This window comes from Streptopelia decaocto (assembly GCF_964273445.1).
Source record: "Streptopelia decaocto genome assembly, chromosome: 10".
NCBI lineage: Eukaryota > Metazoa > Chordata > Aves > Columbiformes > Columbidae > Streptopelia > Streptopelia decaocto.
The window spans coordinates 3,532,503-3,549,146 of NC_138665.1; the positions used below are offsets into that span (position 1 = coordinate 3,532,503).

Consider the following 16,644-nt stretch of genomic DNA (forward strand, 5'->3'; position numbering starts at 1 on the left):
TTTGAATCGCAAATCAAACTGAACTGTTTTGAGAAAAAAATAAATCTAAAAGACTTCTGAAAAAAATACCTAGGTGGACAGTCTTAGACATTAAACAGAACTTAGGAATTCCTTGACTTTTGCTGCTGTTACTAGCAGCTTGCTTCTGATGGCAGTTGAGTCTCGTTAATGAAAATAAATGGAAAAATTGCACTTACAGCCATCAGGTAACAAAGCCCTCCCACAGAATCCTCCTGTTTGCCCGATTCAAAGTGAGCACAGAGCATTGCCACCTCTCATCTCCCTGCCTGTTCCTGCCTTGTAGCCTTTCACCTTACAGGGATTCCTTGTAGATGGTGAACACAACATCCAAGAAAATCTGACAAAAGCAATTCTGTTTCCTTGACACAAGTAATCCAGTCCTGAGGCTTGGCCCTGTGGGGTGAAAGGCACTGCATCACTTGCAGCTTTTTCAAATCACGAGTGGAACAGGCTAGCTGCTGCTTGGTAGCATCTATGCTGTACAGTTCAAATAAAGAATTATTTTTCCTCTTTGCCCTTAGTCTTTCTGTAGACCATCTCTCGAAAGCTTGCAAGGATCTTATTCTCTCTTTCCTCCTCTCCTCCTGGTTGAAGGATGCCAGAGCTCTCTTTTCATCTGCGCTGTAAATCTGGTTCTCTTTACGCAGACGCACAGCTTCCATTCGGCGATGTCTGTGGAGAAGAACATTGCGTACATCACATCAGCACGGGCAGAGGGATGTAAACGCCCCGTCACAGCTTAAATCCATCAACTGACCTGATCGATTTCAGGGCCTTGTAAATAAAGACACCTACACCGGAGAACCCAAACTGTGCTCAAACCTTCCCAGGAAGGAGCATGGCAGAGCAAAAAAATTACTTCTAGGGGTGTCTGCTCTCAGGCTGTCAGCCAGAAGCCCCACCTGTCCCCAGGATGCCAGCTACTGGCTCACCAAAATTCAAGTGAAATTCCTTTTGGACTCATAAAGAAAGTGCAGCCAACCTCTCACATTTTGATTTGCCTCCTACTGAGCAGCTAGCACATCACCACTGCTGTCCAAACACACCAGCCTTGAGCCACCTGACACGAGCATCTTCTCACTTGAAATACAAGGTAATTAGAAGTATGTCACCTGGAAAGAATTTTTGCTCTTGAAGAGAAAGTGTCCTTAAAAATCTCACCATCATCTATCTATAGCAACAGGGAGTTTAGTGTAGACTATTGCAAGGACACAGAGCACCTTCTCTTCCATGCTTTCAACCAGAGCCTGGAAGCAGTCTTCCAACTGGCCAACAGAGGAAGCAACTTCTGAAAATTTCACTGAACCAGGAGCATCATCAAAACCGTACCTGCTGCCACTCATGACATAACCAGAGCTCTCAAACGATGCAATCTCTTCGCTGGTCAAGCCAATTTCACCTCTCCGGGGTATACGTTTTCCTGCTTTTACGTACTCTGCCATTGCTGCACCTTCACCAGGCAAGAGGGCATGTCCGTAGCTTAATAAATAAAGAGAAAATAAAGCAGTGATTTCAATCGGTCTCAAATAGAGAGACCCTGAGCTAAACATCCAGCTTCCCTTGGTCACTACTTGCTACAGTTGCATTTTTAAGCACTTTTGTATTCTTGCACACATATTGGCCTGTTTTTTTTCCATATGGTTAACACTAGCAACATTATCTTAAATTACCAGTTGAATCCATTCTGATTAAACGGTAACAAAGACACTATAAAGTCACAATGCTGCAGAGCATTAGAATAAAGGCATCTCACAATTGATTTTCTAGGAACCAAGGCTACAAAGCATAAACCAGACTTTTCTACCTGAATTCAGGCCAGAGCAAAGGCACCACTACCACTTCTGTCTGTGAGTTTCTGGCACAACATTTGTATCTGATGAAACAGCCCTCTTGAAAAGTGACTTGATTTACTTGATTTGATCAAAGTACTGTTAGAGTTGGCTACTCACTTCAAAGGCCTGTCATCCTGAGATGCATGAGTTTTGGGAGCTTCTGGTCCAATCAGGCTATCAGCTTCTGTATTTTCTGCGACAATCAAATAATGAGAAAGATTAATATTGTGTCCATTGTTCTTTGTTGTCAGAACAATTGCATACGTTGACAACACCTAAAAAAGAATTCATGAAAAGGATGCCAAGAAGTTTCAATCCAGGTTTAAAGTCGGGGGAACCTACTTGATCTCTCAGTCCAGAGATCTTCCCCTTGCAGTGTTTCGTCATCAGAATCTTCACTACTTGAATCACTGGATTCCTTCCTGCTCTTCTTGGTTTTCTTTTTCTTATACTTCTTCCTGTGATAAAGTCAAAGACAGACATGCTATTTACCAAAATTTAAGATGAAAGCAAGTTCCTGGAATCATACTCAAGTCATCCATTTCACAAGGCAACTTCCACCTGTAGGGAGACTGGCTGGCTGCATATAGATTGTTGTTGTTTCATAGAGAATGTCTCACAGAAAACCAAAGACAATATGTACACTGTTATGCCTTTCATATACTGTTAGAAAGTGGCTCTCTAAATTTGCAGGAAGTCCTCTATGCTGCAAGGTTCTGTAGATTTATATTAAACCCAAAAAATTAAGATTATTCTACAGTTTTTATAGCCCTAACTACAAGAGTACTCAGCCTTCCTAACCACCTGATAAGAAGGTGGTGCTGCCCTCTAGTTAAAAGCAGGTAGAATTACACATGACAACATTGGAACTTACTTTCTGTTCTTTTTTTTCTTCTTGCTTTTCTTTTTATCTTCATCTGAAAAAAAAAAAAAAAGAAAGCATATATGCTATCAAAAGGAGATTATTAGCTAAACCCAAGTACTTTACTGCACTGTGAATAACTAACTGCCTCCACCAGAATGCCCCAGTACACAGCTTCTCAGACATGATTTGTTTAGGTACTAAATAGCACTGAGAAAGTATTAGCAGAAAGCTTCCTGCAGTATTGTTCTATGTGAGAACGTATCGAACGTATTCCTGGCATGAGGCACCCAATGGATGCTAAATTCAGAAATCCTATTTCCTAAGGCCAGACTGCAAGCATTCAAGGAAAAGGCACTGCAAATCCAGCAAGCTGGTGAAAGAAAAGAATACTGGATTGATGCTGCCACTCTGTAATTTCAGAACACTGCAAGCATGCAACAAAAGCCAGAAGTGTTGCTTTACATTCAGAGGAGAGGAAGGAGAACTCTTGTACATGCATGTTAGCTGAAACCTTCTTTTCTTACCACTGGAGTTCTGCTCAGACTCCGACTCACTGTCGCTGTCCTCAGAATGTTTTCTGCGTTTTCTTTTGGATGCCTTCCGCTTCTTCTTCTTCCTTTTCTTCCTCTTTTTCTTTTTTTCCTCTAAAAAGTTTTTAAAAGATAACATCAGAGAACAGATCAAGATCATCTAGCTCCAGATGAACTTCCCGACCTTCCCCAAGCAATGCTCTCCTTTGTGAGCCACACTCACACTCACTTCCACCTGTCCAAGTCAGTGAACCTCTTGCAAGCAACAACAGCAGATTCTAGACTTCAGGAGCTTCCCGCTTTCCAAACAAGCTGTGCAAGCAAAACAAAATACCTTCTGAGCTGGAGTCTGAAGAACTACTCTTAGATTTTGCGTCTTCATCTTCTACTGGTGTATGCTCATCAGAACTGAATAAAAATCAACATTTACTATTTAAAATCTATATTGTAGCGTTCAAAGGTACACATATGACCAAATACATGCTTGCAGATTTTGAGTCACTACTTGCAATAGACTAAACTATTAAACAGCTAATTTACAGCACAGGAACTGCTTTCAGAACCACAACACAAGGGTCACCTGATCTACAATAAATCATATCTTGCGTCATTGACATGTTGAAATTATTTGCGGTGAAAAAGTAACAATCTTGTTATTTTGATTCAGAAATAAACTGACACAACACGAACTGTGCTGAAGGGAATATTGTAGGAATATGATACTTTTGCAAATTAAATTGACATGTTATCAGTGTCACAAAAAACAGAAGAAAGAATGTGACTTACTCGGGGTCAGGAACCTTTGGTGACAGCCCCCAGACTTCGGGTGCCCCCAGTTCTCCAATTCTCTCTCTCTCATTGAGTCTCCTGCAAGAGAAAACGCATTCACTGAAGCCCCGTGTTGCACCTGCCACGCCAACATTTTCAGCCTGGTATCTGTTACCATTTCAGGATGGCCTAAAGCAGCCACAGCAAAGAGAAACTGCCAGCGGCCTGGCAGAGCAGCAGCGAACCTCAGCACCGCGGAGGATCGGCGGTAACGGGGTCAGCGCCCTGCCAGCCGAGACCGGCCCGCTCCCCGGCCACCGGCGGGGAAGGCAGAACGCCGAGCCCGCCGCAAGGAAAAGCCGAAGGCGCTTCAAACGCCGGGCTGCCCCACAGCAGAGCGACACCCGCCCGGGAACGGGCCGCACAGAAACGGGCGCAGCCGCCCCCTCCCGGGAACCGCAGCCCCGGCACCCTGCCCGCCCCTCCCCGGCGCAGAGCAGGAACCGGCGCGGCGGGCGCTACGGGAAGCTCGGACAAGGGCAGCCCGGGGCCGGCGCTCGCCTCTGCCGCAGGATCTCCTCCTTCTCCTTCTCGTAGTACTCGGGCCAGGCCTTGCCGTGGTGGTGCCCGTGGTGCGCGGCGGAGCGCGGCCCGCCGGGGGTGCGCTCGCGGGAGCGGGACCAGCTGCGGCTGCGGCTCCGCCGGTGGCTCGGGCGCTTCAGGCCGTTGCGCTCCCTGGAGCGGGAGCGGGACCTGCGCGCGCGGCGCTCGGGGCTGGCGGCCGGCGGGCTGCGGGAGCGCGACGCCGGCGCCATGGCGGCCGCTGCGGGTGCGCCGCTTCCGGTCGGCGCGCGGCTTCCGGCGTCCTCCCGGCCGGGCGGGGGCGGGCAGCAGCGGCGGGGCGGAAGCGGGACGGGACGGCCCCGCCCGCGGGGCGCACCGCCCTACGCGCCCGGGCAGCAACACGGCACCGCGGCGGCTGCGTTCCCGGGGCTCCTCCCTTTGTGCTGCCGGCGGCGGGCCAGCCCCTGCGGCGGCCGGGCCGGGTCAGCATGGACGCGCGGGCAGCGGCGGCTCCAGGTAAGGCAGCGCGGGCGGGGGGGGGGGGCCGCGGCCCGGGGGCAGCGGCGGCGGCGCAGGCCCGGCCCCGGCCCGCAGGCACCGGCGGCCGGGAGCTGTCCACGGCGGGCCAGGAGCAGCACTGCCCGGCGGACAGCTCACGGACCGGGGGAGGCCCAGGCACTGCCCGCGGGGCTGCGGGGGCCGGGGCTCCCCCTTCCCCGGGCACCGGGGCCCAGCGCCGCCCGGCACCCTCGGGCCCGATTTTTGACAACTAAAAAATACGGCACCTCCCAGACCGGCCCGGTCGCGGCGGCGGCACGTCAGGAGCACCCGAAACAGCAGCGATTCGGGGAGACAATGCTCCAGATCGTGTAGTGATGAGACGGGCACTGTCCTCCAGGGTTCGAACACCTCGCAGCGCCGCTTTCTGAGAAAAAACCAGGAGTTTCTGCCCTGCCTGGGCCGTGCGGGGTCACATCGCGGGGTCCTGCGAACATTTGGGGCGGCTGCTCGCCCCCGGGGAGCCCATGCTGTTTATGCTGTCTAGAAATGAGCTCCGAGTATGTCATTCTGTTTTTCACAAACGAAACACTATTTTAGTTCCCAAATTTAACATAATCAGCAAAAAAATTATCTGTAAGAAGAAGGAACCTTATTTAAATGGTGCATTATTTTGCATGCATGTAACCACATGGATGGAAAAGATGTTACCAGAGGTTTGCAAGTGTGCGGTGTTACTGTATCCTGTGTGGGATCTCCCTGCTGCGGGGCTTTGTGAATAGTTTGGAGATAGAGCTACTGCCTGCTTAATTCAAGCAGATAAGGCTCTCTTTTAAAGGGCTGTTTTGGCTGGCAGTGGGGTCATTTGAATGAGACAGCTGGGAGTCTGCAGTGGCTGTGTTTTTGCCAGCAGAATCCGTACCGCATGAATTAGGGCTCGGTGACTTTGTCTCTCTGAGTGTCCAGTGTCCGGAGGAACCTGGAACCTTGGGTGATCCTGCACCCCAGCAGCCGGTGCCCTCGCTGTCCTCACAGGCTCCCGAGTTCGCCTACCCCTCTGGTATGTGAAGTCAGGTGTCCCCAGAAAGAAGCCCAGGCCACTGTGTACTCCCCACACGGGTTACAGCAGGTCGTGTCGCCAGCCCGTGAGAGAGAAGGAAGCTGCTGGGCCAGACACGTAATAGGGACCCATCCACGTGGCAAGTAAATGTTCCCCTGAGGCCTTCAAGAGGGCACGCAGCCCTCCCTAGCTTCTCCCCCGGAATCCCCCACAACCAGGGCTCAGGGATAGCCCCAGAAAGGGGTGGAAAACCCCAAAATGTGGCTGGGGGCAAGCGTGCTGTGCACTGGTGCCTGGGTTTAGCATGTGCTGAGCTGGGCTGGCATGGAGGGGACAGCCAGTGCCCCCCGAGCCCCGCAGCGCCCAGCACAGTGGTCCCAGCCCTCGGGTGCGCTGTGGCAGCTCATGATGAGGCTGCTTGCGCCTGCACCCAGGTCTGCCTTGGCAAAATGGTGACCAAAACGTCTACCTCTGAGGAGCACTCTGCACCTCTATCAGTTAATATTGTGCAGTCATTTTAAGTATTTTTATATAGGTTATACAATGCACAGATATACAGTGCAGAGCAGCATCTACAACTACTGATATCAGTAAAAAGTATCACTGGACTTTGAATTTGGTTATATGAGTCTTTATATAGTGGGATGAACAGGAAAAATAATCTTTGAAAGTTCCTTGAAGCATGAATGGTGGAAATTAGTATTTTAGAGTCCTTCAGAAGCAGTGGTGTTTTATTTGAAATTCCACAGCGGAAGAGTATTTCTGTCCCTAAAAGTAGTCTTAACTAGGATAACTGTTGAATTTTGATTTTACTGAAGGCCCTAACGGGAAATTCACTGTCCTGTTTATCAAATTTCATTTATTTTAATGTAGAATACATTTTTTCATGACACAGAACACTTGTTTTTCTCTCAGATTTGTCGAACCTTTAAAAGAATTTTCTGTTCCCGCAAACTGTACTTTTAAAAAAGGAGAGAGCTCTTGAAATTGCTAAACTGAAAACTTGTTACTGAATTGTGTATTTTTTGGTCTTCTCACAAAAACCTACACATCACTTCTTTAAATTTGTACTTTATATTTTCAGAGCCTCCCTTCCCAGAGTTTTTTTGAATCATTTATATACATCAAAACAACAGTTGCTATTGTGTCTCTTACCTATTTTTTTAGTCCCAGGAATATGCCCTTTAGTTCCATGTGGCTCAGTGGCAGCTTCACTAAATTTTTTTAAGGTGGTCAGAGCATTTGCTCTGCCCTGAGCATGGCAAGGAGACAGCGGGCTTCAGATTTAATATCTGATGTGAGAAGACAACATAAAGAGAAGCTTCTGCAAAAAGTAAAAGTCAAAGAGATGGTGCAACACTCGCAGCTAGACCAGCACCTTTTAAATTAGCATGCATTTCTGTGCCTAAGGGCAAGCAGTTCAAACCTGATTTTTGAGAACTGATGCTGCTCCAGGAGCAGGGCTCCTTCCAAATCAGTGCTTATCTTTATCTAGGAATTTTCCTATTAGTTATTTAAAAATGCAATGAGAAGAAAACTCCTTAAAGACACAGGATAAGAGGTTAAGAAATGCTTTAATGTAGACCATCAGACATTTTTGGAGGAGAAAATAGAACCCTGGATCATATATTAACATTAAAACAATTATAGCATTATTTTCATTTAATATAGCCTGTGTAAAAATGACTAAGAATGTAGATCAAATGATAAAATTTAATTGAAGGTTATATGAGGAAGAAAAGCCTACCTTTTCCCATTATTGTTCTTCTCTGTTAGTTTTTCTTCTTCTCTCAACTCTCTGGAAAAACCTATAAACAGAAACCAGCTTTGGAACATTTCAGATCTGAAGGCTTGCTTCAAAAAGGCACTTCTGCTACCAGCTGTACAAATACCGAGAGCGCGGCAGGTGATTTTCACTCTAGAAGGGCTCGTAAAGCCAGGCAGGACCATGTCGTTGCTGACCTTTGCGGTGAAGGATTGCAGGCGTTTGTGCCAGTGACTGTGGCCTGTTAATGGTTTTGGTCGAACTTGAGAGAAGAACATTTATTCTTGGCAAAGTTTTTGAATCTTAAGAAAAATCAAGAGCCCACATGGTTCACATCCACAAAATCTATAGAGAAAAAAAAAACAAACAGTAACTGAAGATGAAAAATATCTATGATGATCCTGGTGTTCTTTGAGCATTCATGCACAGTGACAGTTTCCAAGAGACCGCACTGTGGGTACGTCACTTTGATGACCGCATGTCGCATGTGCCGAGCGCCGCGTTTTGTCAAGGCGCTCACATCTGTACAGCTCCTAGCGGGGTCTAACACGTGCCGCTGCGCTGCAGAGAACACAAAATAAACGATCCTGCAGTGCGGGCGTGGGTGTTCAGGTTCGGGCTGCAGGAGGTTTCCTCGCTGCTGGGCGGCGGTGCCGGCTGAGAGCAGCGGGCCTGGGCTGTGCCCCGGGAGGGGAATGAGCCGCGGCGGGAGAGAACCCGCGGCCATCGGCTCCGCGACCGACCCTGCGCGGGCAGGCGCGGGGCAGGTGCTGGGGTTGCTGCGGCCTTCGCCTGGGGGAGCGGGAGAGCTGGGGCCCGGCAGAACTGCCAAGGCCGCGGCCAGGCCCGTGTGCTCGGCCCACGGCTGCCCAAGGGCTCCGGTGGAGCGGGGCTGAGAGCGGCGAGGTGCCGAGCTCCCTCCCGCCAGCCCCAGCGGACGGGGCCTTGGGGCCTGTAACCGGGCTGCGCTGCACCCCCGAGGGGCGGGAACGGCGCGGGGGAGGCGGTGTCCGGGGGCTCCTGGGAGCCGCCAACCACTCCGGGCGCCGCGGGGACTGTGGGCCGGAGGCCGGGCCGCGGAGCCCAGGGCGGGCACAGCGCCCCGCGGTCCGGCCGGAGGCCCCGCTGGAGGCGGCTGCAGGGCCGCCCCGCCCCCGGCCCCGAACGGGCCCGAAGGTTGCCGAGGCCGCTCGGGTCAGGGAGCCGAAGGGTGACGAGCGCGCTCGGGCGGAGCGCGGCCGTTCGCAGGGGAGGGCGGCGCGGGGGGGCGGCGCCCGGGCCCGAGCGGCGGCGGGTGCTGGCGGCGGGTGCTGGCGGCCGGAGCGCAGGTAAGGCGGCCCTCGGCCTCCTCCTCGGGCTGCCTCCCCCTCCCGCCGCCGGCGGGGCCGGCCCCGCTCCGCTCGCCTGCAGCCGGCAGCGCTGGCAGCGGGCACGGCCTGGCCGCGCGGGGGGGCGGCCCGTCCGCTCCGGCTCCTGCCGCCGGGCCGCTCCCCGGGCCCGCCGCTTGCGAGCGCCAGCGCCGCTCCGTCTGGCTGAGGCGGGGCCGCCCGGCCGCTGTTACTCCACCCGGGGGGCCCGGCGGCCGCCGCGAAACCCCTCCCGCGGCAGCGCCCTCCCCGCGGCCGCTCGAAGCGCCGGGGTGCGCGGTGAACGCAGCGGGGGCTGCGGGGGCCGAGCGGCCGGGCCGGGGCACAGCGGGCGTGAGGCGCGGGGGCCTCCGCGGCTCATCCTGCCCTTCCCGGCGTATGGAAATAAAGTTTTACGAGTAAAATGAAGAATTTACAGACTTTAACTCGCTGCTTGTATATTTCGATGTTGGGTTTTTCGCGTCTTGTTGAGGAAGTGCCAAAGGATGGCTCAGTTTGACTTTACCGATGTTTTTTTGTTGACGTGCTGCTCAGTATCTCGGTTACAAGCACAAAGCAACCTTGCAAATATGTGAGGAGTAACAAAAAAAAGCTTATTTTTGTGGACAAGGAAGTGAAGGATCACTAGCGTTTTCTTTAACCTCGGTTGACTGGCAATATATGGATGCAGATTTTGTTGTCTGGCCCATAAATAACCTGGATGTTATCGGGCTTTCTCGTAACAATTTACAGAATATTTTCACAATTAAAAATACATCTCTAATAATGTTTAAAGCCTATTGAGAGACCTGATTCTTCAGTCTTCTTGGCTTTCAAATTTACCGTACTTGCTGTTGAATCAGAAAAGCAGTTATTTCTCTGTTCCTCACTTTGTAAGAATAGAGGATGTAGTCAGAATTGCACATACATTGTGTCAAAGGTGAAGGGACAAACAACAGTAAGAAACAAACTTGCAGAGTGCTATTGCATATAAGCTTAGGAGTAGTATCTTGGATTTGTTTTTTCGAAAGAAGGAATAAACCATAAATGTGAGAATGTTGTCATACAGTTAAAACTGTGAATTTGTATTTTTACTAATCTGATGCCTTTTACTTTGTAGGAATGGAGGGGAAGAAAATGATTTCTGCAACAGACACACAGTATTCTAGTGTGCTCCTTCAGTCTTTGAATGAACAACGTGACCATGGGCTTTTTTGTGACGTTACTGTCATAGTGGAGGACCAGAAATTTCGAGCTCACAGGAACATCCTTTCGGCCTCAAGCACTTATTTTCACCAGCTTTTCTCAGTGGCTGGGCAAGTGGTTGAACTGAGCTTTGTAAGAGCAGAAATTTTTGCAGAAATTCTGAACTATATTTATAGTTCCAAAATAATCAGCATTCGATCCGATTTACTTGATGAACTGATTAAGTCAGGGCAACAGCTGGGTGTTAAATTCATAGCTGATCTGGGCGTACCTCTGTCTGAAGGAAAAAACATGCCAAGCAAGGTCAAAGATGGTGCTTCAGAAACGTCAACGTCTAGTCCAGCTCAAAAGGATGCTGAAACCCAGGTACCTGCGATCAGGCCAGAGAGTCAAGAGGTAATGGATGGGATGCCAGTTATAACACAATCATTCTCCTTACGTGGCATAGAATATGAGACTACAAAAATTACAGTGAGTGATTCAGATGATGAGGACGATGATGTAATTTTCTGCTCTGAGATAGTTCCTCCAAAAGAATGTACTAAAGACACAAATACTGCAACCCAGAACCAGCCTTGCCCAAGTCCAGCTGGAGTTTCTGACCAAAAATCTTGTGGCAGTGGTAGCTCTCCCCATTTGACAAGTACCACAGCAGCTCAAAAACTCACTTCATCTGCCACTCAGCTAAACCCAAACCAAACACAGTCAAGCGCCGAATCACTTATCTCCGCAACACCGCAACATTTGACTCCTAATATCATTGTGCTAAATAAGCCTCTGCTTAACTCATCGCTCGGTGCCAGCTCCTCACATCAAACACATGTGACCCCTACAATTAATTTAGTTGAGGAGAACCAGCAGCCTTCAAATAATGGATCCCTAACTGAAGCAGAAACAACTGCTGTTGATGATGAAGAGGTTGTTGAAGATGATGTCGATATCATTAGCTCCTCTAGTCCTGCTTCAGTCAGCAGTAGCTCTTTGGTTCAGCCACCTTCTGTACCCAAGGCAGCAAGCACTGAAGGATCAGGTGTACAGAAAAAACAGGTCGTTACATTTTCACAAGAGCCATTTGCTAAACCTGGAGAATTAAAAATAAAAATCTCAGATGTCCTTTCTGGAAACAATAAGGAATTCAGTTCAGGCGTATCATCAACGCATGTGGCCGAAGGGCAGAAAATCATAACATTAGATACAGCAACTGAAATAGAAGGGCTGTCCACAGGCTGTAAGGTTTATGCAAATATTGGTGAGGATACGTACGACATAGTCATTCCTGTAAAGGGTGACTCCGAGGAGCGCGAAGCCAAGCCCGACGAGACGCCCAGAACATCCGATGGTGATTCTTCAGACAGGAAACGCATGAAAGTAAAGCACGATGACCACTACGAGCTCATAGTGGATGGGAGGGTCTACTACATTTGTATGGTGTGTAAGAGATCGTACGCGTGTCTGACGAGTTTACGGAGACATTTTAACGTTCACTCCTGGGAGAAGAAGTATCCGTGTCGATACTGCGACAAGGTTTTCCCTCTTGCAGAATACCGTACAAAGCATGAAATTCACCACACCGGCGAGCGAAGGTACCAGTGCTTGACGTGTGGCAAATCTTTCATCAACTACCAAATTACGGCCTCCCACATAAGATCGGTTCATAGCCAAGACCCTTCTGGAGATACCAAGCTCTATCGACTGAATCCTTGCAGGTCTCTGCAGATCAGACAGTATGCGTACATCACTGATCGCTCCAGCAGTATACCAGGAATAAACGAGGGCGGCATCGTTTATCGTGTTGGCACCGGGAAGGATGGCACAGAAGGAACAACTTCTGACCCTCCAGCCAAACAAATTTCCTGGGATGACATTTTTGTTCCACAGGGAAACGAAGCAATTTTTAAACAAAATCCGTCAGAGGGAAGTACTGAATTTGAGTTTGTAATACCAGAATCTTACTGAATCATGTTAAATACTGGAAAAAGGATTCCGTGCAGAAATATTGCAGCTGTTTTAAATGAACTGTTAAAATCACTGTAAAATCAAATGTTAAAGCGAAAACAAGTTAACTTGTTCTAGCAAGTCATCAAATGGTAGCACTTAGATGGATCATTAGTAGCTGCAAGTCATTTGTGGAAGCGATTAATCTGAATGTTTACTTGAACAGACAATGAAACATTTCCGAGGAGCTGGCAGTGTTTCCTGGTATCTTAATTTTGATCAAAACATGGGGATTTGTAGCTTGAAAAGGTACAATTTCTTCAAAAGAGCGAGAAATATTTCTTCTAAAGTAATTGAGGAATTTCCTGTACCCATACTTACAATGTAAACCCTTTCATGTTAGCACTTTAACGCTGAATTGTATTTAGATGTTAACCAAGAAAAAAATCAGATTTTTCATCGTAGTCCCTTGAATGTGGAACCATTTAAAAAAACAAATCCCACAACGCATTTTTGCGAACAGCGCAAGGGTCCAAAATAACTCATCCAGTAGTTTGGTGTATTCTTGAACGAGCAGCTTAGTTCTGCTTTTATAAGCACTATGAATCATGTCCTCATGCAAATAGTCTTGCTAACAAGAGCCACTCAGTCAGGGCTAACTTGAACCAACTCCTTTTATACTTGGCACTATGGTGAGCAGAGTATTCAGTGTCTGGACCATTATATTTTACTCTTTTTGCAATGGGAAGAAAACCCCAAAACCCACAAAGCTCAATAGTGAAGAAGCAGAAACAGATTTGGATTTTTCTCCCGCACTTATAGGGTATGGAGGCACGAGGACTAAACCAACAATCAAAAAATACCTTCCACCCACCATAATCCAAAGTATCATTTCTCTGCAGTTGTCTAGTCACCTATTTCAGTTTTAGGTTTATTATATTGTCCTTTTTCTTCTCCTTGCAATTGGTGCATGTTCAGACACTTGGATGACAAATTGGATATTTAACTTGAACAGGAAACAGTAGATCTGAAAAAACTAAACAGCTGCTTACTGGAGTCATAGTTTAGCATTTCAGATTGAGTGACTTGTTGAGTTTTTGTAAATGGTGATATGAAAACTGCTCAAGTTCTAGAGACGACTGAGGAAGATTATCATGCATAGTACTAGTTATTGTGACCCTTCATCGCTTAACTTAAGGGTTTTTACTTTTTCATATTTCAAGTAAGCATCTTAATCGTATGAACTTCAAGGTTAAAGTTTTAGACATATAACACTCTAGACAGAAAGACATTTAAATGGTAAGTGGTTCAAATACCACCTGAGCTACAAAAAAAGGGTACCAGAAATCTCTCGAGTAACGATGTTACAGGCTGGATGTTGTCTGGGATGGCATTTCAGCAGCAAAACATAATCCTCACGAGACAGAAGTACCGATGGCCTGTGTCAGCACAGGTAGCTCTGGCCTAGCTGGCTGCATGCTGTACTGAGACTTCCCCAACTTTTTAACAAGAAAAACATGTTATTTTTGTTACTGACGTGACACATCTGGAATTAAGCATACATCTCAAAGTGTACATTCAAGAATAATGAAACGTAACGGCTATCAATATTTGCTGCTGATATATTTAAAACCTTAAATTGAACTGTGCCTACTAAAGGTCTCTTTTTGGAGGAAAACTGGAAAATTAGGGCTTTGTAACTATTTTTGCTAGAAGACTCGTGCTTGCATGTGTCTCAGGGTCTTCAGTTTTCCTTGGAAGTGATTTTTGATATCCAAAGTCCAGAGCTCATGTAAAGCATTTGTTTTGTTTCACTTCCAGTATTTATTGGTTTGGAAACATGTTAAATCCATTCTTTTAAGACTTTTTATGGGGCCATGAGCTTTTATATTTAGATTTTTGGCTATTGCACTTCTGTTTGTGTTTTTGTTTGTTTTTGTAAACACTTAGCTTTCATTTTAACTTAATGAAAACCTTATGTAAATACTGAGGAGTTGGCTTTGGGGTAACAGATGAAAAAGATTGAATCTGAAAAAGCATTTATATAAAAATTTAAAATGTCAACAGAGTATGGTAACAGCCCTCACAGTCATTTATATGCATATAAAAACATTACCAGATCTGCTGCAAAATATGATGATGGTGGCTGTATCCTCACTATATGGTTCCTTTGGGAATTCGCACTATAGCATTCCAGTATATGAATTAAATAAATACTAAGATAACAATTGACTGCTTATTTATTTTGTCCTGCTAAGGCATGCAGCTTATAAAAAGATGCAGAAGCTGACGACTATATACATTGAACATTGGGTTCTACAGCTGTTGCCCGGGAACTGTTCCATGTGAAACGTTTATCACTTTTGCCAGATCTGTAATGTATATAGTTGTACAGTCTTTCCTTAACATACTTTTTAAAGTTGTGTTCTACTTTTCATTAATCAATACTTGATATTAGTTCTTAGAGCTTTCTATGGCAAAAATAATTAAAAAAAGTTTAATTGTAAAGACGTGTATAGAATGTCTCCTTTTTAATGACAACTCAACTTCTGCAGTCCAACATGTTAGATTATCAGCAGTTCGTAGCTTCCTTCTTCAGGTCTGAACTGGAACAGGTTTGTATTGGGTTTAGTGTTTTGGTTGGTTGGTTTGTTTTGGGGTTTTTTGAAGAACTTTCCAAGAAAGCAAATGAGCAGAAAAACCCCACGATGTATTGTGAGCTGATCCATGCTTTCTCTCAGAACAGGCACAGCTGTTGTGGAACAGTCTGTCCAGCTATTACAGTCATTGCAAATGAGCTGGAAATCAAGAAGAACATCTATAGTGAGCAGAGCAGTGCATTTCAGGTAATTTATGGTTAGGGCTCCTCTTTTTACCAGGCTGCTGACTAGTTACGATTTGGAAGAGCTGGACTGTTGGTGAACTGTAGCTAACACGGAGAAAATTAGTCACTTTATGCACACTTCTTATTACAGGTAAGGAATGCAATTTAGTAAGCAATAAATGATGGCTTAGATGCCTTTATCTCCTTGGCATAGGGCTTCCACCTACTTCTGCTAACATCAAAGAGCAGCTGACCTCAGCAGCACAGAATTAAGCCCAAAGCAATACAGTAAACATGAAAGTAAATAAAGGAGACAGTGACATGGCACTGGCTGGATTATTTGCCTCTGTTAAGCAAAAAGTCACAGCAGTAACGACTTCACAGTGATTGATGATACCCTGTTACGTGGGTAGACCTGCAGAATTGTGAAGCACCTGGGGCTTTTAAAAACACAACTTAAAAACACCTGTCTCTGGCTAATCCTGGTAGAAACACTGGTTTCCAATACAGCAAATACAGGGGTTTTTTTGGTGTATGTTTTTTTTTTTTTTTAAATGTGTGATGCTATTATACCAGAATTCCTCATCTAACATTAAGGCTGCTTGTAAAACAGGAAAGCTGCTACAATATAAAATGCAATTTATAAATGTTTACAAAAGTCACACAACTTTATTTTACTTTGGTAAAGTAATAAAAGGGTACATATGGGTCACAATCTTGACATTCTCATAAGAAATGATGAATACAGTGCAGAATGTTGCATTTACATTAAATGCTCGTATTTACTCAAGCAGAAGGAAACAGGTAATTCAAGAGAAAATCCCATCTGTAATTTTTTTTAAATGTGAAAACAGACTTGTCCTTTTATAGTTAATTTAAAGCAGCAATGTAATTTTTGCTTAAATATGCCTTAGAAACAAATGAGAATTTGGATAATTCCTAAGTTTAGTATTTGTCAACTCAAAACGAATGACACAATCATCTCCTGATTGTTTCTCTGCCACTAAGTTATGTTCCCCTCATGAGTTTCTTGGCCGTGTCCTGTAGTGTTCCCTGCTCCTTCTAGCCCTATTTAGTTGACAGACACAAACAGCAGAGTATGTTTGTCAGAAGTGGGACAGGACCATTAGTTTTTATTTCAAAGATGCAGCAATAAAACATTTTTTGATATCAATGTGCCCTTCTGATTCTAGTTTTGTGGGGACTTTTATCAGGAGAAGTACTGTTTTGAAATTGCTTATGATCTCTTTATCAAGATTTAATTCAGGAAAACGTAATGTAAAATGGATGATACCCTAGTATATAAATTTATTTCCAGTACATGAATTTATAGGAGCTGCACTTCAACAATACCATAGTAAAATCAAATGTCACCCAGATATGTTTTGCGTACACTACTACTTTAAATCTTATGAGTTGTTTTTCTTTCT

The 16,644-nt window shown here is 46.2% G+C and overlaps 2 protein-coding genes and 1 long non-coding RNA gene across 5 annotated transcripts; 1 reads left to right on the forward strand and 2 right to left on the reverse strand.

The window, feature by feature from the left end:
* Positions 1-371: 371 nt before the first annotated feature.
* Positions 372-4,904, reverse strand: NKAP (NFKB activating protein). Its single transcript, XM_082061560.1, is given in 10 exon segments — positions 372-593; positions 596-693; positions 1,351-1,500; positions 1,971-2,046; positions 2,196-2,311; positions 2,728-2,770; positions 3,243-3,362; positions 3,583-3,656; positions 4,035-4,115; positions 4,578-4,904. Coding segments are annotated over 10 exon segments (1,086 nt in total). The 5' UTR covers positions 4,832-4,904; the 3' UTR covers positions 372-519.
* Positions 4,905-4,944: 40 nt separating this feature from the next.
* On the forward strand, positions 4,945-14,898 carry ZBTB33 (zinc finger and BTB domain containing 33). 2 transcript variants are annotated; one of them, XM_082061558.1, is made up of 2 exons: positions 4,945-5,096; positions 10,370-14,898. In XM_082061558.1, the coding sequence occupies exons 1-2, from the start codon at positions 5,069-5,071 to the stop codon at positions 12,409-12,411; spliced, it is 2,070 nt and encodes a 689-aa protein (XP_081917684.1). In that variant the 5' UTR covers positions 4,945-5,068; the 3' UTR covers positions 12,412-14,898. The 2 variants fall into 2 exon arrangements, with proteins under 2 accessions (XP_081917684.1, XP_081917685.1); XM_082061559.1 differs by lacking the exon at positions 4,945-5,096 and adding an exon at positions 9,191-9,231.
* LOC309444049 lies at positions 7,272-8,162 on the reverse strand. 2 transcript variants are annotated; one of them, XR_014184919.1, is made up of 3 exons: positions 8,031-8,162; positions 7,886-7,946; positions 7,272-7,430 (listed from the first exon to the last, which is right to left on the reverse strand). It is a non-coding gene; the product is annotated as an uncharacterized lncRNA (long non-coding RNA). The 2 variants fall into 2 exon arrangements; XR_014184920.1 differs by having other exon boundaries at positions 7,272-7,462.
* Positions 14,899-16,644: the final 1,746 nt, after the last annotated feature.